At 47.3% G+C, this 23800-nt stretch overlaps 1 protein-coding gene across 2 annotated transcripts in view; it reads right to left on the bottom strand.

Moving 5' to 3' along the window:
• PACRG (parkin coregulated) overlaps window positions 1-23800 on the bottom strand; it is a 432512-nt gene that overhangs the window by 168013 nt on the left and 240699 nt on the right. Inside the window, exon 4 of one of the 2 annotated variants that reach the window (XM_006915041.1) lies at window positions 23642-23791. In XM_006915041.1, the coding sequence (XP_006915103.1) occupies window positions 23642-23791 (150 nt within the window). Of the gene's footprint in view, window positions 1-23637; window positions 23792-23800 lie in introns of both variants that reach the window. The other variant, XM_006915042.1, reaches the window with a different exon arrangement.

Raw genomic sequence — 23800 nt, 5'->3', positions numbered from 1 at the left:
TCATAAATGAAAAGTGTAGGTCACAACCACCTCTCCGCCTCTGTTCACAGTGATGACGTTTACACTGTACAAAACACACAAGGTCCTCGTCATCCCAAGATGGGGGCGGACAAGCAGGCCCTCAGTGGGGTGTCTCTCCCTCCCCCGACCCCCCGCAGACTCAGCGCAGTCCCACGGGGCCAGGTGCCAGGCCACATCCGAATGTCTGGCTAACGCTTACTCTGTCCTTAAAACAGTCCTACGAGGAAAGGACCATTGACAGCTCCTTTCACGGATGAGAACATAAAGGGGCCGACAGGTCAGTCGTCCTGCTCGCACGTCTCACGGCGCCGCAGCCCAGGAGTGCGGTGACGAAGCCGGAGCCCGCGGCCGTCCCCTCTGCGCCCTCACCCTCCCGGCTCCGCGCCCGCGGCGCGCACACCCCGAGAGCCTGTGGGGCAGGGGCCTCGCTGCCTTGCGTTGGCCATTCCAGAAAGAGACCAGCAGTGACGCAGGTTCAGCCCCTGCGCTCGGCCCCTGGCGGGTTCTCGTAACTCGGGCTGAGCAGCCTGACGGGGCGTCCTGAGAACGAACTGGACTCCTCGAACTTTTCTGAGCAAAGGAAAGACTATCGGAGCGGGTCGCTGAACATATCCTAAGCTTCATCTGTTTTGTTTCTAGAGTTTCTCTGAGTGTCTTTGCGAGGGTCACTCTCGCACGTGTTTGGGAAGAAAAAGGGAGGTGGAGAGGAGAGGGGACAGAGACTCGGGCTCGGTCCTCAAACGGGACACTCTTGGGAGCACCGAGTCACCGAGAAGACGACCCTTCGCAGCAGATTGGACGTGGAATTTCTGTTACCTTATTCAGTCAAACAAGTTAGAAGCCATATGTCTCCTAAAAAATGAAACATATTTGTTTACAAACATACGTAGTAAGTGACAAGATGTATAGAAAATAAATACGACATCCTCTGAATTTTTAAAACTAGCTCTTCTTTGCTAAGTTAGCCAATGAAATAGGTAAGGTGAAAAAATGTCAAATAACGATTCTCCTTTAATGGACTCAGAAATGAGGCCCCTTGAAGGACAGCTGGCCACGCGGTAACCTTGTTTAGTTCCTTTCAGATGCCTGTCTTTAAATAGTCGCACTGAGGTCGGTTGGCAACGTCGTAGCAGATCGTGAAAAATGGGTTCTCTCTCTCCCAAGTCTTTTCTGCCGTGCGCCCTGGATGAGGACACTCGAAACCAGGAACTCAAATGACACTGCGCCAGGGAGAGCTAAGTCACGCAGCGGCGGGACAGCTGGGAGGGGCCGACACACGGCTGTTCACACAGCCTCTCGCCCAGGGGTCTGGAACCGCTCCGCAGACCTGGCGTCTATGGGGTAGGGAGGCAGCGCGTGTCATTTTCCTCTCTGTCACACATGGGCGAATGTCAGCGTGCTCCCAGGACATAACTGCCGTTGCCACCGCTGCCTGCCCTGACGCACAGGGACTCTGCCTGGGGCCACGTGATGAGTTACGAGCAGCGGATAACGGACCTCCGGTTCTCTATGTCCGTTTCAGGCTGGGCGTTTGCTTCGTCACTCGTAAGGGCCGAGTTCTTTCCCAGCTCGTTGTCATTCTAAGCCCGTCAATGCTGGGGTTCCACGCCCGTCAGTGCTGGGCTTCCACGCCCGTCAGTGCTGGGGTTCCACGCCTGTCAGTGCTGGGGTTCCACGCTCATCAATGCTGGGGTTCCACGCCCGTCAGTGCTGGGCTTCCACGCCCGTAGCAAACAGAACTGAACAGAACGGAACATCCGCGGACTTCCCATCCATGGTCCCGCCTTCCTTCCCGGCTGGGAACAACTTGAAGGTCAGGCGACATGTCTGCGGCCCCAGCACTTCCCGGCCTCCCCCTCTCACTAAACTTTCTTCTGAAGCTTCCAAACTCGCATCCTTTTCGCACCCCTCTCATGCTGGGGCGCTAGGCGCCCGGCCCCCTCCGTCTCCGTCTCCCCCTCTACGCTGCAACAGGGGGCTGGGGCCCCAACGCGGGCCTCCCGGGGACGCCGTTACCGTCCCTGCCACCGGGAAGACTTCCGTTCACAGGTGTGAGGTGGGGCTGGGCTGCGGTGCTGGCTTCTCAGGTGGTTTGCAGAGACCCCAAGGATGATTCCAGAAAGTGCGGGATGAGTCCCCGGCGTCTGACTTCTCCTCCGGCGTACTGTGCGAGCTCTGCCTTGGCTTCTCGTCCACCTCCGGATGAGCCTGTGCGTGACCAAGACGAAGCGGCCAGCACGGGGCACCTGTCATGCAACTCCCTCCCGGGCACCTCGAATTCGCCACGCCCAAGGCCGAGCTCAACACCTCCCGTTTCTCCCCGCATCCGCCACTTCCGGAAACGGCGTCCCTGCCCCCCGAGCCTGCCGCGGCTCTCCGTGCCAGCTCGGTCTCCGTTCACGGGCAGGTTTCCAAGCGCCATCCCTCAGGCCTCTCCTCCTGTCCACCCTGTTCCCTCCGGCCTGCTCTTCCTGTCCACCCCGGTGGAGCCAACCTTGGTTTAGGTCCTTGAGCTTCTGACCCAAACCACAGGGACAGCGTCGCAAGCGAACTCCTACTTGTTTCTTTCAAACCAGTCACGGCCGCCACTGCTCTCCCTCGTGCGGGGGACTCCGCCCCCGCTCTCTGCTTCCGAACGTCCTGGAAGCTGCAGCCAGGATGCTCGACAGGCACGTGTGGTTCTGACTCTGAGCGTTCGTCATCGTCATCCCAGGACACAGGAGACAAACTTCCATGCACACGCGCCCCCCGTCGGGGTCCCCGACCTGCGGGAGTCGGCCTGTCGCTCAGGGTGGGAGGGAGTGGGGACCGGGGTGCCATCCCGAGGCACAGATCGACCCCCTTCCACGTGGGACCAGGCCGCCGTGTCGTGGGCCGTGTGGCAGCTGGGCGGGCGCCTCGCTTTCAGGCTGTGCACACACCGAGGGGCCGGGACAGAAGTGTGGCTCGCCGGAGGCCGACGAGGAGCTGACACGGCGGGAGGGACACCGCGTGCGCCCCAAGTCTCTCGGTCCCCCTAGAGCGCGACTCAGGAGCAGAACAGCGCGTGGGCGGGTGGAGGGGACGGGCCTGCTCTGCGGACCGGGTCGAATTCGTTAAGTTAGGTGCAGACATGCGGTGACTTCGATATAAAATGGTAGCCTCTTTCTGCTTTTTTTATTGTTGACCCAAGTCGGTCGAGTCCGTTTGCGTCTTCGCTTCTGCCCTCATTGTCTTCTCTGCCGCCTTCAACTCTCGCTCCAGCTGCCCCCCAGGCCTGGCGGGCAGAGGGGGTTTCAGCCTCTCGCAGATGCGCACTCCACTGGGATGGCGCAGATTACTTTCCTCGAGAAGTTTATTTTAATAGGTCTACCGCCAATGCCCAAGAGAGATGCTTACAGAACTTTAAAATCTCTAAGTCACTTCCCCTCCCCTCCCCGTGCCTCTCCTACCCGCAATCAGATGCTGTAACTGGTTTAAGTTTTAATTATGTCTATTCGGTTGCTGTTAATCAGCTATGGCGGTAATGAGGCAAACACCAGGGTCGTTAAAAAGTAGGTTTCAATGGCTCGCTTTCTAAAATTCCTCAGTGACTTTAATAATTTGATACACAGGTATTACCTAAAGAAAGCCAACCCAAGTGAAAACCTGGATTACCAGAAAAGAAAAATTAGGGCATAAAAATTCACTTAAAATTCAGAATATGATTCACTTCCTAAAATGAATGCCCCTCAGGCATTTAAATATATGATTCAATTTGTTAAAACTTGATTTACATACTACGTGCAAGGCACATGTTTATTAGATAAAATGAGATACACCTGAGCTTGCAAGCACATTCTCCGAAGAGAATTGGTTAATACACTTAGAATAAAAGTAGAAAGAACAAAAGCGAGGCTTAGCACGAAACCTCGCTGATTACTTCAAAGGGACACAGGTACTGCATTAAAGAAGACAGAAATCAGGAAGGTTCGCCGACAATGAAACGTTAAAGCAGCCATCAGCTCTGGCGCCCTCCACGAATGCGCTTCAAAGGGAGGCGGCTGGAAAAAGCTCCTTGAGTGCTCTTAATTAGGCACTTTAAACTAGAGCAGAATGCTTCCTATCAGTTCTCAGTTTATGCAGTTATGAAGCTTGAAGGTTGAATATTAGTTTGCCCCAGGCAGTTCGGCTAGCTGTGGGCATGTTGTTTGCATAAACGCCTTGTTATGCATAAATGCAGCAGGAACACCCGCGTTTACGTCGCGTTTCTGCAGAGGCGCTCACTGTCACAGCATCCCTGTCAGCGCTGCCCGGGCTCACTGACTCTGCCAGTGGTCTGCCAGGCCATCACGGAGTCTAACCGACTGATTTCGGCGCCTGGGGAGTGAGATGGAGCAGGCACTGGGGGAAAGGGCAGGGCCGGGGGAGGGACGGCCGCAGCCACCTGCAGTGGGACCTGGGCCTCTCCTTTCTCAGGGTCTGGAGTGAAAGGCTCCACACAGAATGGGTGGTGAGGAGTGATGGGGGCGCATCACAGGACGATAAAGGGTGACCAACTCTGAGGCTGAAGAGAAGGGAGACAGATACAGGAGGGGAGGGAGCAGTTGTGTCGCAGAGCGTGTCACCGGGAAGGGGGGGGCGCTACTCCGGTTTGACGTACTGGAGGGCAGAGGAGCATTCATCCTTCCCACTCGCTCACTGAGCAGCTACACAGAGACGGAAGGACTCGCGTAGGACCCCACGACCCACAAGGCTGAGCGGCGACCAAACCCGGCTCTGATCAGCTACAAGGTGACTCTTTCAAGAGGCTGTGTTTCCTTCACGTCCTTTCTGTCAGCTGGTTCACGCCAACACGACACACCCGAGAGGCTGGCCATGCGCCCCCACAGGGTCCCTCCAGAGGCTGCTTCCATAGCTTGCAAGAGGAAGATGTGTGAACAGGACGTGACCCTGAACTTGATGTTCTGTAGCTCCTCCCACCGTCAACACAGCCTCTCTTTGCTTTGGTTCCCTAAAGAGCTCCCTGGTGATAGGAGCAATGTGGACACCAGGGGTCTCAGGCAGGACTGGGCTGTGCTGCCCAGCTGAGCTTGATGCTTCTCAAGATAATCCATCAAGGGCACTTAGGGCAGTGCCTCATGCTCAAGAGAGCTACCATGGCCATCACCGTCACCGTCACCATCACCACCACTGTCATCGTCACCATCACCATCACCATCGTCACCATCACCATCACCACATCACCATCACCACCACTGTCACCGCCATTGTCACCACTTAGGGCAGTGCCTCATGCTCAAGAGAGCTACCATCGCCATCACCGCCACTGTCACCACCACCGTTACCGCCATTGTCACCATCACCATCACCACCACTGTTACCGCCATTGTCCAATCATTACACAACACCACCACCGTCACCATCACCGTCACCATCACCATCACCACCATCACCATCACCACCATCACCATCATCACCATCACCACCACCATCACCACCATCACCATCATCATCACCATCACTACCATCATCACCCATCACCACCATCACCATCACCATCACCACCACCGTCATCGCACCATCACCATCACCACCACTGTCACCACCACCGTCACCACCATTGTCACCGTCACCATCACCACCATCACCATCACCATCACCACCATCACCATCGCCACCACCGTCACCGCCATCGTCACCACCATCACCATCATCATCACCGCCACCGTCACCATCACCGTCACCATCACCACCGCCATCATCACCACCATCACCATCACCGTCACCACCACTGTCCCCTCACCATCATCACCACCACTGCTTCAAACTCATGAAAGTGAACTTACATTTGTGCTTTTATTTGTCTGAGTGCACTATTATATATCTGGTGATTAGAACAGTGCCTGGCACACGTGAGGGACTCAGTAAGAAATTACTGGAAAAATGAACACATGAATGGCTTAGTCCTCCCAGCCTGGCTTCACAGTTGTACATAAAGAGGTAAAATAATGGCCTGGCAGCTTTTGACAGACATAATTATGTTTTCCTCTGCCTGGTCTCAGTCTGAATCTGTGAAGCCCAGTCCATCTGTCTTTTTTCCCTGAAAAATTTCCATAAACGTCTCTCCATAACCCCGACCAGCACAGAATCTCTCCAGGCTAGAAATCTTGGCGATCGAGCTTCGTCTTGTGGTTTTCCTGCCATCTCTATGAACCTGACACTCGTCTTGGATGTCTCTCCAATAATCCAAGCATGTGCTTGATTTCATGGGACAGTTTTAGGCCCCACCCCCTGTCAGTCTCACTGTTGGGGGGGTTCTTGCTCCCCCTTGAACACTTCAGCGATACCTTCCACGTACTCTATCAACGAAGCAAAATTTTTCTTAAAAAGATTAGAATTCCCTCCTTATCTCTCAACACGCAGTGAGTTCACACAGTTCTTCTTTTATAAAACCGTCATTTGTCCCAAGAACATACGTGCCGAAGTTTCAAAGCGCTGGGAACAGGAGGTGCTTGGGGAGTTGAATCTTCTCTCTTCCATAGTGGATGGTACTAATGTCAGAGTATAAAGATAGAAGTATTTTAAAAGAAGGAAAAGAAAACCAAAACCTACTAGCTCATTCTCGTCCGGTGTTCTTTCAGACTGGTGAGTACGTGTTCCTAGCATCGCAGGGAGGTTTCGCAATGTGAGATGGAATGTGATTTTCACTGCAAGGGGAACAAGGAAGAACTGACTGTAATAGACAGGGAATAAGACATATGACAGTCATGCCCTGAACTGGAATGGTGGCAGTAAGGAAAGCTGGTAATGGAGGGGCAGGAATGAAGCTGTACATCAGAGAGTAATACAATTAGCAAGTGACTGAATTTTGGAGCGCAAAGGAAGAGTACTCCATCTGACTTTTCAAAGAAGCTGTCTGGTAGACACATCTTACATGCAATCGAGAATTAGAGTACTCCATCTGACTTTTCAAAGAAGCTGTCTTACATGCAATCAAGAACTTTCCTTGGCAATATGAAACATGTCACTGAATGTCCAGCTAGTTGGGATGGCCGAGAAATTGATAATAAGCAAAATAGCAGAAAAACAATCACGTCAGCATGTTTGTGGGAGTGCTGACCCAGTGTTTTGCCAGTGTGACATTTTGCTGTCGGACGAACACAGCGGTCCAAGTTTCATCCTGCGGACACAAGGGACCTCCTGCATTTATTAAACTCGTGTGGATGGATGACTCTGGCCTCGAACAGTATCACGTATGCCAATCTAAAACTTAGGTAACAGAAGAATGTCAACAATGATTAATTTTTCACGGTTTGAGGAACATAGGATTCCTAGAATATCTAGGATGTAGTATAATTTGTATGAGAGAAAAAAATCCACGTTTTAAACACTACATTAAGATTTTGGAGAAATTGATAAACAAAGGACTAACGTATAGCAAATAAGTGTCCAGAAGCGTCAGCACGAGGACCAGTTAAGACTGAATTTCACCACATTCAGGGGATGAAAACGCAAAGGTAGACGCTGTTCACAACTGATAAATCAAGAAAGCAGGGGACGGAAAACATACAGCCAGAAACCTGAGGAAGCCACGAGGTAAAGAGGGGCCCAGACATAAGGAGAGCGTTGAGTGAGAAGTACGCGGCCGAAGGGGAAAAGGGCGAAGGAGGAAGGTTTTGGTTAAATACAGGAAAGAATGTGATCGGTTACTCTGTTCAAAACGGGTGTCGGTTGCACTGTGACACTGCAAACACCACAGGATCCAGGGGCTCTAAGCAGAGGTCACATGACCGCTTGTTGCGGGGTGTCGTACTGGGAGACCCAGCACAGATAAACGAGGCCCTTCTGAGTCTGATGTCATCACATCCCAGGCATTTTCCTTCGCTCACAGTTTTTAGCCTTTATTTTCAACGCGTCCAGGCCTCACTGGTCCCCACAGTTAAAACCTGTGCATTTTCCGTGCTTTTTCATTTCTCATCATATTTCTCTGAGATTTTCAGGAAAATGGAACAGTCCTGGTTTTAGAATGTTATCTCTCCATCTACTAAGATTCCTTCTGTGCTTCTAAACGTATTCTAGGCCTCCTTTTTCCCTTCTCTCTCTCTCAAAATAACTGAACATTCCAGCAGAAACTCTACCGTGCCATAATTTAGATGGAGTTATATATTTTTTCTTGATCATTATTAGCAACTCATCTTTCCCAAACTTATAATAGTGAAACTAGGGGTTTTTCCTCTCTCCAACTTACAATTCATTCACATCCTTCAATGGACAAATCTTATAAACCCTCCTCGCTAAGGTGTGTTTCTTGCAATTGTCTCGAATCACCTTAGGTCCTGCTGACGATGGGGGCTTCCATGCAGAAACTCTCACTGTCAGCAAAATTGTCTTTCTGTACAAAGAACAACCTACTGCACATGCATAGCTGTGTACTTCAGGATAAAACTTCTCACTTTTAAAAGCTATTCATATTATCATGTACAAGTGGTACTTTGGCTTCATTAATTCAACAAAAGTCTCTGCATGCTCTAACTACTATTAAAGAGTTTTCATAAATATATACCACTTGCAATAAAAATCTCTATTATTGTATACATTGTTTTTTAAAATTCTTTGTTAAACTATAGTCATGTAAAAAATTCTATCCCGAATCCTGAACTTGTATCTAATTTTTGTTCCAGATCAACTGCCACTCATGATATTTAAAAAATATATGATAATTCATTAATAATTCATGCTGAACATGCTTTTTATATAGTAACAAGAATTAAAAAAAACTTCTGGAACAAATGGCAGGTTTAGGAGTATTATCAGTTGAACATGACTGGTTTAAACACTGGGAGATGAAATCAATATATTGGAATGATTGTCTATACGCTGTAATGAGATACCTCATTAGCGCAGTGGACACTGAGTATTCATGAAATAGAGAAAATTACAGAAGGTATCACTTTTTCTTCCTCTTTTGATATAAATGATGCCATCAGCGCCATTTCACTGACTGACGGTGCATAAATTACTTAATCTCTCTGCTTTCATTTCAACAGTTAAATTAGATTAAGGATACTTTCTTCCTCCTGGTTTGGTGAGGATTAAATGAGATTATTCACGAAAAGCTTTTAATCCAGTATCTGGCATGTAGAAAACATTAAATACTGTGAGCTATTATTAAGACAATTAAATAATAGAAAAAACTTGGGAAAAGTTAATAAGTAAATAATCCCATTAAAAATAGGAATGTCTACTCTAGAAATATAATTGGCGAAACAATTCCCTGAGATCTGTATTAATAAAACACATAGCTTAAGCAATCAATCGATTCATCAATTCTAAGAACACATCAATTTTAAAGAGACGAGACTTCTAACTTTCCATAATTGATTTGACAAAGATCATAGGATCGTGTTACAACATTGCATATTAATTCATGGCCTTGATAACAGAATTCTAAAAAAAGTTTATCTTCCTGGCATAAAATACTTCACACAGCATACTTCTATAGAATATACCATATTTTCAGCAAGCCAATACTGAACCGGTTCACATAAACACAGAAAATTATAGATTTAACTATACTAATGGCCACTTTTTAAACTTCCCAAACTTTAACCACTTTTTTTTTTTTCTGGTTGCACATTTTTTGAACCAAACAAATCAAACCACTGTAGCTACAAAAGGAGTATCTAAATGCTAATCATATTAATTGCATAATTTCAAAGTCAATTTTATATTATATGTGCCAAAGATTTTCAACCAAGAAATTAAACGGTAATTAGAACTTATCTTCCAATTACAATCTAAGGGTGTTAATTCTTCAAATGTGTTAGACTGTATTTCGCAGGTTTTCATAATGAAATTCTTGCGTAACAAAACTATCGTTTAACAGGCACGCTTGGTATATTATGCATTGAACGTGGTAATTATTTATTTAGAGAAATTTAGCTATGTCAATACTAAATTCATGTATATGCAAAATGATTATTACCCTGGAAAAGTTTTTATTTGAAATGGATTATGCTTTCTGTTTTAAGATATGGGAAACTAAGAGAAATTTAGTAGTGCAATAAATGTTTTAGTAAAAGTAGGTGACATCTAAGAAAAAAACAGGCTGTTTTTCAGAAATAGGTTCATAGACGGGCTTCTCCATGATACATTAATAAATGTGGATAAAGGTCACATTTTCGATCACTTCATAGATAGTATAAGAACATCTGCATTATTATTAAAATTAGGAGAACATTGTTCTCTCTGTAATCTACAACTGTGCTTAACTCAAAATATTGATTTAGCTAAATAAATGAAGAAAAAAATGGCAAGAGCAAGTTTTAATCTATATATCTATTGTTATTTGGAAGACTTATTGAGGGAACTATGTGATTACTTAGAATAAAAGGATTGTGAACTATTCCACCTAAAACGCGTGGTCTTTTCTTAAAGAATTATGTCTGAAAACAAAAACATGGTACAAATTAAGTTACCTAAAAGTAAGGTTTAAACCTGCTCCATCTTATTAAAATTTTTCCCAAGTAATCACACGGAAGTTATTATTTTAACTTTCCCCATTAAGTAATTCTGAAATAAACATCAAATATCACAATAAAACACAATCCAAATTCATCAAACAAGAAATTATGACTGAACAAATTATTAGGCATCAGTTGCAAATGCAGTTTAGTTACTACAGTACATTTAATCCATCATGGGGTCACTGAATTGTTTTACTCTGTTCTCATAATACCTATTTTATTTTACTTTCCTAATTTTATTATAACGTGTCGCTATTTTGTTCTACTTTCATAAAGAAGAACTAAAGTTCTACTATTTATTTATGGCTATAATTTCAAATTCATTATTTTGAAAAGTGGGTCTTTTTGAGATCAAGCAATAATTAAGTTTGGTGAAGAGTGTAGCCACAACAGAGTAAATTTACAGACCACTGCTTTGCAGTGTTTTGTAGAGAACACTGTATAGAAATTGAGACGTATCTATTTTTGCATCCATTGAGGTATCCCAAATAATTTCTTTATTTTGTAAAATATGTGTGAACACCCATGGTCATGAAGATCCTAGTTATTTAATTTAGCTATAAATTTTCGATGGAAGTTAATTTGATAACATATCAAATATTCGGAAATACAGTCTTTGGCCTGGCCTCTTCTCCCTTGATCATCTTGGTCCATCCCCAAGGAATGGGTAACACAATGGCCAAGAAATCATAAGCAGGAAAAGGAGAGATTCTAACCTTTTTAGAAAACAAAACAAATATATTTTAAATCAAACTGATTTAGATTTGAATCTTGACTGCTCCTGAGTGACTTGGGCAAAGCATTACAATGTGAGTTGAATCTGTTTTCCACACGCGGGTCATAATATTTGCTTTACATGACAGTTGTGGGGATGTGGTTCGGTGACTAGGCAAATCCCAAAGACAGAGTGGACGGGGCGTGGTGTTCGCTCCATTTGTGATGATTTATTTTCTATTTGCGGGACAGCTGATGCTTTCTTTGCTCAGCCAGTCAAGTTAGACTCAGTACATTTCATTAAGTCACATTTTTTACGTTTCTTAAAAAGGATGTTGATAATGTGTCATAGTTTAGTTGGCGATATTTTCTTTTTTCCCATAAAATATAAAGTAACTTTAACTCCTGATTACATCTTAGATTTGACAAAATACGGTGAGAAGCTTTCGAACATTTTTTGAAATGTTCTTAAGGGAAAACTTTCTTCTAGGAAGACCTGGTCCACAAGGTGACCATACTATGTATGTCGTTTTTCTCAGTACTTATGAAAAGAAATGCTGCTGGATTAAAAAATATACATACGTTAGAATGTCTTCTGGCAAAAAAGGGTGGCGCTCCATTAGAGCGTTAGTTACACTCTGTGTTTGATGCTTTAAGTCAGGTGAACTCGCTGCTAGTTTTCTGTGCTCAGAGTTATTTCTCAGGCTATTATTGATCACTACTCCACAGTAGAAATTGACGATATGGAAACGTTTTTGCTTCATAATGAATATGAATTGGTGGAGAAGACACCAATAGCTGCTTTGATCTGACAGCATATAATAATAGCTACAGTCGATCGATGGAACTTCCATTCCCTTCGGGACATTAAATAAAAGGAACCTGTTGATCAGGATGACCTCAGGACGATTCTCCGCAGGGTCCTCCCAGGAATGACTAGTGTGTCGGTAGGACTAGGGAAGCCGGCGTTCCCATTTTTCTACAAGGTCATGGTTATGGAGGTCAATCTAAACCTTTGTCATGTTTCTTCACCATTTCATTTGCTGAGAAAAATGCATTAAGCATCGGGATCGATCTTCTCACTCAACAGCCTCGAAAAGTCTACCGCCAAATCTGGATTCCACTCTGGCAACTGTGTGCCCTGACCACAGGGCCAGGTTACTAAAGAGAGCGGAAAACAGGCGAGGGCGGAAGGAGCCTCCACCTGCTTTTCCCCTGAGGGCGGTGGAGCCCTCCCTTTCTGCTCGGGCCTCCGCGGAGGTGCACACCGATTCGGGCGTGCAGGTTAAGGCTGCCAGAGCCTTCGGTGCATTCAGCAAGTGGAAGGTGGCTACGTGAAGCATGCGTTCGCTCTTTTAAGGATTTTTGGAGGCTTTGCTGTGTCGGCCCATCGTAAGCACTCAGATCTTTTTTCAACGAATCGGCGAATGATGTGCTGTATGGTCCTCTCCATGAATCCCTCCAATAACTAGGCAACCACGGTCTCGCTGAGGCTTTTCGAGTTCGCTGGAGCATCTGTCTTGCTGGAGGTGGTGAGAGCAGCCTCAGATGAGAACAGGAAGGCCTCGGGCCCCAGGACGGGCAGCATATGAAGAAAGGTGGGCATGGGAGAAAGTTCTGACGGGCCTGGAATCGCATTCTTTCTCCTCATTCTACCGTCACCTAAACTTCTAAGAGAAACAGTTTTAGAAATTTGTGTTGGTCGCCACACAAACACAAGTATCGCGCGGCTTTCTTTCGATGTTATCTTTCTGTAGCCACAGGCTATGGGAAACTCTGAAAGGACAGCACATCCCACCGCTTCCGGACAGAACCGCGTCTCAGTCACCCGGTGAGGTGGTTATGTACCGTATTTACAACATATACACACCGACACAAATACGGACAATATCCAGTGGTTTCTGTTAGAGGAACCACAAACTCCTCGAAACCCCTGACGTGCATAAATGAATGCCCCACTGGCCTCAAGCTGAAAACGAAGGAGAATCACGGGCAATTTTCCTGTTATTATGGCCCGACCGCATTCCTGTTTTTCAAAATGTTCATATCGTATCATTATTTAGTGTTTTTAGTGTGTGATAAAGATAACTTCAAGGCTCAAGAAATAAATTTCAAAATAAAATGAGGGTCATTCCGGGGGGAAGCAGAGGCAGAGCTGTGATAGGCAGGCAACATCTAAGTCACTTAATGGAAAGTCATGTTTTCGTTCACTGCCACCTCAACATGAACGTAAACAGGCTCATGAGACGTTCACATTAAAGTACTGTATTTAAAGGGGAAAAAAGTAAATTGATCTTGGAAGGAGCCAAACAGAACTTCGTCATAATAGCGTTGCCACCATTACTTCTTCCTTTATTATCTGAAACATTAATTCGAGATGCACACGAGACTATGACACAGAAAGCAGGCGAGCACAGAAAGACCAATGTTTGTAGTTTTTCTAAGGAAATCTGTCCACTGGATTGTTCGGTTCCTCTTTCATCGGTGGTTAAGCTTATGCTGAAACGCATACATGCCATTCTGTCAATGCGAAAAATATAGATTTTCGAGGAAGAAAATAGAAATGGGAAGCTGATCTCATACTAAGTAGAACATTCTTCCCGCTGTTTTGTGTCTGGCTCGAGTACACCGAAATCGGTGTGGCAGGGGGTTCTAATGGGCTCTCCGCCTTATGTGACCGGTGGGGCCGGCGCGTCATCGGCAGCGTGACTGTGGCAGTTTCGGAGGACCGGCTCCACAGCCGGACAGAGGAGAGACCCACAGGTGACGAAGACAGGAAGGGGGTTCTCTGAGGGCGCCCACTGCCCCATGCTGGGCTCCAGTCCCACTCGGATGGAGAACCATCTGCAGAGCCCCAAAGGTGTCCCCACAGCGAAGGGAAGGGAGGTCCTGAACACAAGACAGCCAGAACGCAGAGCCCTGTCCTGGTGGGGGTCACTGGGGAGCCCTCGGCATGCTCCACACCAGCTGACCGGCCTGAGGCGCCGGCCAGGCCTAGGGATTGTAATGCCAGCTCAGGATAACACCAGGACAAGGAATGTCCCCTCTCCCTGCCGCCCGCCTCCCCGACCCTGACGGCACTGGGGGACAGAGCCGGGCTGGTCAAGGTTGGGGGTGGAGTAGTAACTTCTGTGGCCGAGAAACAGAGGTGCAGCCCAGCACCCCCTTCTCCCAGAGCCAGCTTCCCTCAGGAGCAGACCTGAGCTGGGGGAGGGGGAGAGTGCCTGAGGGTAAATCAGGGTGGAGTTCGATCATTCGGTTAAAGAAGCGATTCTAAGCGCCAGCATCGCGTGTGCCGGGGGTGAGGAGAGCAGTGAGGAAAGGCTCCCCACTGAAACAAAGCTTACTACTCGTCTCCAGCCCCCCTGAACTCGCCTTTCAATTATGTCGTGAATAGTGACGATTCGACATAACAGTTACACCTGGTGACACTCTTAATTTCCCTGTGATGTCTGCGGAGAGACCTCCAGGAAGTCCCTCGTTGGCCTTCACGGAAGATTTGCATAGAAAGGAAAACGAGAGCGAGACTAGTTACAGGCCGGTCCAGGACAGGTGACATTTTAGGTGATCGAAAAATACAAATTAGGATCTGACCGAATGCAGGAGCCTCTTTAAATGAAGACTTGAGAAATCACTATTTGCTCTCTTGCCCAGGTTACGTAAAACTTTCTGGCGCATAAATAGAACAGGACGCGGTTTTCTCCCGGGTGAAAATCCGCTCGTGCACTCATCCGGGGCCCGTCTCGAGCTTTAAACACACTGCAGCGTGTTCTGCAGGTTCCTCCAGGCACGTTACAGGCCTTGGCTGAGCTGCGGAGAAGCTCCCGTTGGCAAACGTGCCCGTCTCCAGCCAGCAGTGGGGATGCTTCTGGTCAGGGACGGGCAGTCCCTGTGTCTGGAGATGCTTTTCGGGCAGGGGTGGGGGGGTGACAAAGTGCACATTTCAAACGCGGCTTTGCCAACCAATCGCCAGGTGTCCCCACCCTCTCCCGGGCCAGTTGCGGAGACAGACACAGGAAACGGAATCGCCACACGGCCCGAGAGGAGACAGCGGTGTGTTCTGCGCGTGGGGGCAGGACGGACCAAGGGCCCCGAGAGGACGCGACCTTTCGAGTTTAATTCTGGAGATAGAGATCGGCGTCACCCCGTGAGGATCTCCAGGCCGCGTTAGGTTTGGTCGCTTGAAGCCCAGAACCAGGGGTGTGGGCCACGTGGCCCCTCCCAACGAGCAGGCAGTGGGGACACAGCCGGCGGCTCCATCCCCACCGCAGGCCTTCGAGTCAATTCTACGCTGCAGGTGGCCCTTTTCCTGCAGCGTAGAATTGACAGATGAGGTTTACCCCTGACATGCCGGAGCTGCCATGATCGGGGAACACGGAGAGGCGCCCGGCACCTGTCCGCACTGCAGGGGTCCTCCGACAGTCCGGTCACGACAGCACAGGGCGAAGCCAGAGGGACGTGGCCAACGCACACGGCCCCAGGATGCCCAGGACGAAACCTGGACGCTAAGCTCTGCAGAGTCGCACAGAGAAACTGCGCTTAGAAGGGCCATTCGGAAGCCGGAGGCAGCGTCCGGCCGGGAAGGAGGCTCGGGATCAGGAACCCGCCACGGCCGCGGTTCCTGGCACAGCTCTCCACGGGCCTCGCGATGAGACCGACCGACACCTCAACTCTCTTCTGAAATGAAGGGAGGAGTGCGAGCTCCTCCGGGGAGAGCGGGGCTGGACGGGACAGTGCGCCTGCTCGGGAACATCTCTGTGAGGACAGAGACGCCCCCGCATCGCACTGCACACTGCCGGCATCAAAAAAGCGACGGACTCTTGAAGGTTTATGTGGCATCTAACCGCCTTAGTAAATGACCAGATTTATTCTCACAGAGGTCACTTAATTATCCCGAAAGGACTACACGAAACCACATACATACAGCCCGCCCCGTGACGCAGATAACAGACTTTTCTAACATTGACCTGACACCGGCGGCTCCGCAAATCGATTTCGCTCACGTTCCCTCACCCGCTGCCACCCGCGCAGCTCTCTGCAGGCCGACGGGCTCTCTTCAGCCCTCTCGACCACCTAAGTTAAGGAGACTCAGGCACAGAGTAGTCATGGAACCCATCAAAGGCCATGGAGCGGGTCACACAGCCGGACCCAGACCCCGGAACCCTGATGCCAGAGCCTTTGCTCGCAAACGCTCTCTCATTCCTTGTTTTTACACTTGTCATTCCCTCCATACTTCCCACCAGGTGAACTACGCGTTGGTCCAAACCTTATTCAGGCACCAAGTGGCCTGATCCTCTTGCCCAGCTGGTTGGGCAGGGACAGGCGCAGGAGACACAGTCCATCGCCCTGAGCGGCCCGCGAGGGTCTTCCGGAAGACTGATGGCAGCAGTGCCCCCGGGTGTCCGTGGGGTGTCTGTGGGGTGTCTGCGGGTGTCTGTGGGTGTCCGTGGGGTGTCTGCAGGGTGTCTGCGGGGCGTCTGTGGGTGTCTGCGGGTGTTCGTGGGGTGTCTGTTGGTGTCTGCGGGGTGTCCGCGGGGTGTCTGTGGGTGTCTGCGGGGTGTCCGCGGGGTGTTTGTGGGCATTCGTGGGATGTCCGCGGGTGTCTGTGGGGCATCTGCGGGCTGTCAGCGGGTGTCCGTGGGGTGTTTCGGGCGTTCGCGGGGTGTCTGCGGGTGTCTGCGGGTGTCTGCGGGGCGTCTGGGGCAGCACCTGCGGCTGAGAAGGCGTTTGCTCACCTCTCCAGTGCACAGCGTTACCAATTCCCTGCCGTCCCCTCTACTCGAAACGTACCCGACTCTTCCCCTCTCTCAACTAAAGAAGCCCTTCCTCCTGAGAGGAAACGCAGCAGGGCCTCCTGCTGTTGGAAGAGGGGGTGTCACGAGGTTTCGTGGAGTGAGTCCATTTCCAGCAGCGACGGCGGGTGAAGACGCGCCAAACCTCTCGCTTCATTGGTCACGCGCTTTGATCACCACACGCCTATGCGAGCGTCACGTGGCCTGTCCTTGGTTGAACAGCGTCCCCAAATTCATGTCCTTTCTAGAACTTCCCATTGTGGCCAACATTCGGAATTGGGGTAATGAGTAAGGACAAGGTGAGCTCGTAGTGGGGTGCGGTGGGCCCTTAATCTAATCCTCGTACGCACTGGTGTCGTTATAAAGAAGAGACAGACACACAGGGGAAAATGCCACGAGGAGGTGGGGGCAGAGATGGGAGGGGTGCAGCCCCAAGCCAAGGACGGCCACCAAAGCAGGGAGAGAGGCGGGGAACAGGCTCCTGCCGGCCTCTTGAGCTTGGACTTCCGGCCTTCAAGACTGCGAAAGAACACATTTCTGTCATTTAAGGCCCCAGTCCAGGGTGACTTGTTACAGGAGCCTCAGGACGCCAGTGCACAGCCTTGGGAACTGGATCCCAGTTCTTGTGGTCATCACCCTGCCAGGTCATGTGTTTCCAGGTCTGGACAGACAGCTCTGGAAGAGACCTTCCCTCTGGGCTGACGCGACCAGGGCCGCCTACAGCGAGAACAGACACAAGCAACTTCCACGTGTTCCTGCGGCCAACACGGCCTTGGAAGTGAATTTAGGGTGAAAACAAGCTTGAACGAAGCAGTCTGAGTAAAGAGGAAGTTTAGTTAGTACGAGTTTGTAAATTTCCTAAAAATAAGGTCCTCTTATGGGCCGACGGCACGTGAGAGGGGCGTCCAGCGACGGCACAGAAGCCCTGGCTTTTCCCAGGACCGTCTGTCCCCAGGCTGCTGCCTTAGCTCCCTGCACAGCATCAGGGTCTCACACGCGCGGGTGCTCCCGCCCCAAACCTGACCTTTTCCAGCTCTGGGAGCTGTGCTTATAAAGAGCGCTTGGAAGAAGAAGGAGCATTGAACTTGGAGAAGTGAAGACTGAGGGGGAAGGAAAGTTTCATGTAATTTTGGGGGGACGCGTTATTTGAAAAGGGGGGTTAGACATTGTTCTCTGTAGTTCGGACCAGAGAGAAGACCAGGTGGACCTGCAGGCGTAGATTCCACTTCCGGGTAGGCAGCGCCTTTGGCAGGAGAACAGGGTCCCTGATGGCGGAACAAAGCTACTCGGGGCAGGACCGAACGGACCAGCCCTGGTCACGCAGGCGGGATTAGGGAATAAAAGCCACACGGGCATGTTTTCCGCACCTCGTTCTAGGTGGCCCACACTCTGCACAGGAAAAAGAGAGCCCAACACAGACGTTCTGCCCTCGTGGGTCTGACAGATTGCGGTTTAGGAAATCGGAGAGAGGCGCAGACCCAACCCTCCCATGTACGTCCCAGCTCTGCTGTGATCCAAGGATTCCGCTTGGACCGACTGGTCAAAGCTGAGCGGAAGAGCAGTCCAAAGACGTGAAATAGGCACGTGACCATTCCAGCCGACCTCCCGGCAATCGTGGTGCAGTTCCAACACTGTCCTCGATAAACTCGTTCCTCGAATAAACATTCGAATGCTTCGAAATCTCATGAACCTAATGATTTCAAAGGAACTTCGAAGTAAATTTCTAAACTATAAACCCAGAGACTCAAAATTGTATAGAATCCCATAGGGAATAAACCTTAATTCCAAAATTAAATTTAAAGCTCTACACAGAACCTTTACACAAGTCAATTATAAGACGGAAAAACGAATGTTTTTTTTTTTTTTTTTCGGTAAACAATCAGCTCCCCAAAGTTCATCAACATTTGAAAGAATCACAAGCACAGGTATGAGGTTTGGAATCAGGCTAAAAACACTTAGGTGCGCATTAGAACTTCTTTTATAAGACTATCAGCATAAAACAGTAGTTTCTACTTTTTAGAAACTATTTCAATTTCAGGGTCAAGGACCTGGAACAAACATGCTAAATTTTGTAAATTTGATGCGTTCTCATTACCTATATGTTCTAATGTGTCTGAACTTAAATTTGAAAATTGAACTTCCTTTTTATGGACTTTTATTAATCTACAGCGGCATAGGTCTCAGATCTATCCTAGATATCGAGATCTATCCTATGACTATTTGATTTCTACACACATGGGAACGTGTTATTTCATCGAAATCACATTTACTTTTGCATATGCCATGACATAAACTTATGGTGCTCTGAGAGTTTCTGATACCTGGAGTCTCTAAACTATCCCAGGCAGAGCCTGTGTCAGGACTATTGGTACAGTTAGGAACAAAGGAACCAAAATAAGGACTGCCTGGGGAAAACAGGGCCATTGGCCATCCCGCACCTGCCAGCGGAGCTCCATATTTCAGCTGTAAAAATTTCGATGCCATGTATTGGCTCCAGCTTCTCAAATGCAATACACTGCATCGTTAATTTTGCGGCTTCATCTCGGAAGGCTATAAATCGAGTGTTCTTATTGTCTTAATTTTATGTAACCATTAATAACATTTGCGAAAGGACACAGGAAAGAAGAAATTGCTATTCTAGAAACGCTTCTGTCTGTCTCACCCCAAAGCAGTCACTGGAAAGACAGCATGTTTTAGACCCCAATATTAGTCGTTTAGGATTAAGGAAAATGAGCCCCAAAGTTTAGATACTAGTTTGGCTCTTCCAATAAGGAACCTGATCCACCCGTCTTCTGTTTGTCACACTCAGGCTTCTCGTCTTCAAATATGACGTTCCCCCAAACATGAGTCACGTATTTGAGCTTAGAGATTATGCCAAGAAGGGAGGGACTTGAAAACCAGTTATCCTGGAACGAATCCCAGAGTCCTTAACTTATCCGGCCACCTACCTGGCATTTGGCCATCAGCCGGAAGATGAATCCTGTGAAACGAGGGGATTGTCACAGCTGGAAAACCAGGAGGCCACGCCTCATTCACGGGCTCACTGAAGGGCCAAGGGGGTGGATTACCCAACCGGGGCGCACGGTACATTCACTCACCTGTTTATGTTGCTATCTAATAATGTATACATTATTTCTGTATTTGCATATAATATATAATATATGTACAGAACACTGTACACGTATATCATATTGTATGACAATGACTATCTCCTTTAATACCCAGCCAAGGCCAGGCTCTACAGGACAGGGCTATCTCGAAGTGTCGTGCCAACCCTACAAAAAGGCATCGTTACAACTACTTTGTATAGATGGAGAAATTGAAGTCCAAAAAGTTATATGATTTGACAAAGTTCACACCCCTTCTGGCTCCAAGATGTTACTCTATTCCACATTGCAAGTCACACCTTAGATTTATTTATTTTTTAACTCTAGCCTAATGACACCCTGTGAAAAAAGATTTTTCATAAATAGAAATTCAAAAATACTCCTTCTCCTGGAACACAGTTGATCTAAGTTTTAACACCTATAAGAGTGCAGGTGGGGCACAGATGGCTGCTGCCAGCTTCGTGGGCTCCACCCTGACTTTCCTTATTTCCCACGGGTGCCCTGGGAAGCCCTGGGAAGCCCCGGGGCCTGGGGCTCCTCGCCACGGGTGACTGCGTAAATGTCTGTGCCGTCTCTAGCAACTCAGTGTCACTGCTCGTCTCAGAGAAGGTCCAACTGACAGAAAAACAAGACATAAATTGCAGAAAGGAGCAGGCGACCGAGTTGAGCGAAAGCGCGCGCTTCCGGGGAACGCCGACCGGACCGGCCGTGACACGCGGAGGGATACGCGCCCTGTTGCGCTGTTGCTTTCTGTCTGTCATTTACATCCGGTCTCATTCTCAAAACGGTTTTGTAGTGGGACTTGAAATATATTTGAATCTAAATTTGACAAGACATTGATTTACATAAAAGACGAATGAGGGAAGAAAAAAGACACAGATGGATAACGTTGTTCTCCCATTGAAATTGAGGATGAAATTTTTTCTAATGCTACATGCTATAAATTTCTAATATAATTTTAATTGTAAATAAATGTATCTGTTACTACAGACATCTGCTTAAAGAGTATATATAGTTCTGTGAAGATGAAAATAAGCTATCCTTTAATCATAAAGCAGGATTTATTAAAATGCTATTAAAGCGAGATTATTTTTATAGTGAAAATACCATTGTCATTGACAAGCTTCTGGTAGAGCTGATTTACGGTAACACCGCCACTCTGAAGAATAGTTTAAGTCATAGCTAGAATGTTCCAATTTTATAATTTGACCCTCTGGAAATACAGCAAACTGCATTCTGGCATTGTACTGACAGGTTTCCAAGATAAGTAGAAAATGAAGCTGAAGCTCATATATTTTTTTCCCCTTCAAATGTCAGAAAGATATTAAGCAGAAAATAGTTGAATGCAGAATTCCTGGTGCATGCATCCAGAATGTTCCAAAATAATTAGCCACGTTTGGGACCAATTAAGGCTACGATATAAACCATAAATTCCCCACTTGATAAAATCTAAGTAGGGATATAGTCCTAAAGCCAATCGCTTCTTTCGTTAAGCATATGAACATGTGTGTGTTAAAGATTTAAATAAAAAGTATAATGAGAAGACGTAGAAACCAGCCGTTTTTGCCTGCTGGTCTAGCGCTCCCAGCGGGACCCGTCTTTGTGGCGGGTGACCGTGGTCTTCTTTACGGGTTTCCCTGAGGACGAGGGAGATTCTAAGTGTCTTTTGAATGTCACTGTTTTGCTTCCTCTAGACAGGAAGGTAGAGAACATTTAAGTTCCACATCCTACGGTGGGATGACAGAAGCGTGAACAGTGTCGTAGCCTCGAGCTACCCCTCCCCAGGCAAGGCAGGAAGTGTGTCCGTCAGCGCCCAGCTTCGGTGATGGTCAAGGGCTGACGCAAATGTGGACGTAGGAGGAAAGTGACAGAGAGGCAACTTTTACAGTGAAAAAAATGGAAATAGTCATAGTATGTATGTCATAGGCTTCTGTGAGGATTATTGAAAAGACAATTGCAAATCGCATACTTCCAACATGTTCGCTCTGAGACTTTTGGGGGTGGCCGTTGGTCGATTTTTCCATTTCTCCAATAACCTCAGCTTTATACCCTCTAGCTCTATCTCTCTCAAGTTAATTAGGATCTAAACATAATGAGCGAACGTAGGGTTTCTTTTATCATACTTGACCAACATGCATGCATGGAGTCATTCTGTAACTCCACGGATATCTGCTGGTACTGTACAGAAAACACGTGATTATAAATCAAGAATATTTAACAAGTATTTTCCATTTAGTAGAAATGCCGTTACTAAAACTTTCAGTTACTTAATTACCAATACCCAATTTTTAATTTCCCGAAAGAGCAAACATCTCATCTAAATGTCCACATTAACTCTATAGCTATTCGGATATTGTAGAATGGATATCGACTCAGTCCATTATGAGCTCCCATAAGCCCAGTTGAAGTCCCATTTGCTATGTTTAATATTAAACATATAAGTCGCTCCTACTACTGAAAGACAGCTGTAGACTTTCTGAGGAGTCCATGACATCCTGAATAGTCTGCCTGATTAAGGAGACTCCTGAAAGAAACTGAGGAGCAATATAAAAAACAGTAATTCCAAATAGAGGACTTATTTGTGGTGGGAGCTGCCATACGCTCAGTTTCTTGATTTTATTTTTTATTTTTTTATATGTACAATGAGCAGATCATGTTGCAAAATTTTCATGTAGTGTTCCATCAAATTGCTAACTCATTTACATGGCTGTCAGGAATTAACATCAAACGTTGACTTACACCGTGCTCGTGAGAAGTATGAAACTTCCGTGTTAGCAACATAAAAGAAAATCAGATTTACATCACTTCAAGAGGCAAGAAAGGAAACTCACTCTCCACGAGCAGGTGAACCTCCCCTTACGCTGAGCGACCAGCACAACTCACTAACGCCTTCGATAACGTAAAGCAGATTCGTCTGAGCTCCTCAGTGCTTTCCAAAACTTACAAAATAATATATATTTTTTTCAAAATAAATATATCAGCATAGACATATGTTTTTTTAAACAGTACTCACCATCAACCAAGTAGCTACAAATTATCCATTTTTTACTTCTTTTTTAGAGAGGACACATATTAAAATTCTCCAAATTACCTGTACCAGATTTTAATAATATTGCTTTAAAAAGTCATCTTAAATCAATAAAAATGGCCATTTTAACAGGAAGCATCTAAAGGCAGAATTACTATCACGAGAAAGGGAAAACTCAAAATCTACTAATGTATTCAAAAAACTAGCTTAAAAACTTTACAATTTAATTATTGGAAGATTACAGAACAGCTTCAGTGCCTCTGTACTGAGCAAGGAAGCTGTACGTGTGAGGAGTAATAAATGAAATTGTTAATTTTACTGAGTCCCTCAGGTATAGCAAGAGAAGGAGTGGGAGTTAAGCTATTTAGATCTCCAAATGGATCCTGGTTTATCTGCAATAATAAGCCCTAAACGTGCTGCTAATGAACTCTGCTTCAAACCACGGCCCTTTTTCGGGGCTGAGAAGACATTCTGACTCCGGGGATGACTCACCATTCATATTCTTAAAGATGTTCAGGATGGGGAGGATTTGTCGGTAGTAGGGCACCAAAGCCTCGCCCACCATATCGGCTGACACGACCAGATGCTGGAGAACTTTGAGAGTGACGCAGATGACCTGTCGGTTGCGGAGGTTCAAAGCATCTACACAGT

The sequence above is a fragment of the Pteropus alecto genome, unplaced genomic scaffold, assembly GCF_000325575.1.
Source record: "Pteropus alecto unplaced genomic scaffold, ASM32557v1 scaffold195, whole genome shotgun sequence".
NCBI lineage: Eukaryota > Metazoa > Chordata > Mammalia > Chiroptera > Pteropodidae > Pteropus > Pteropus alecto.
Note: the sequence above shows the minus strand (reverse complement) of the source record. Positions and strands in the feature narration are given on the sequence as shown.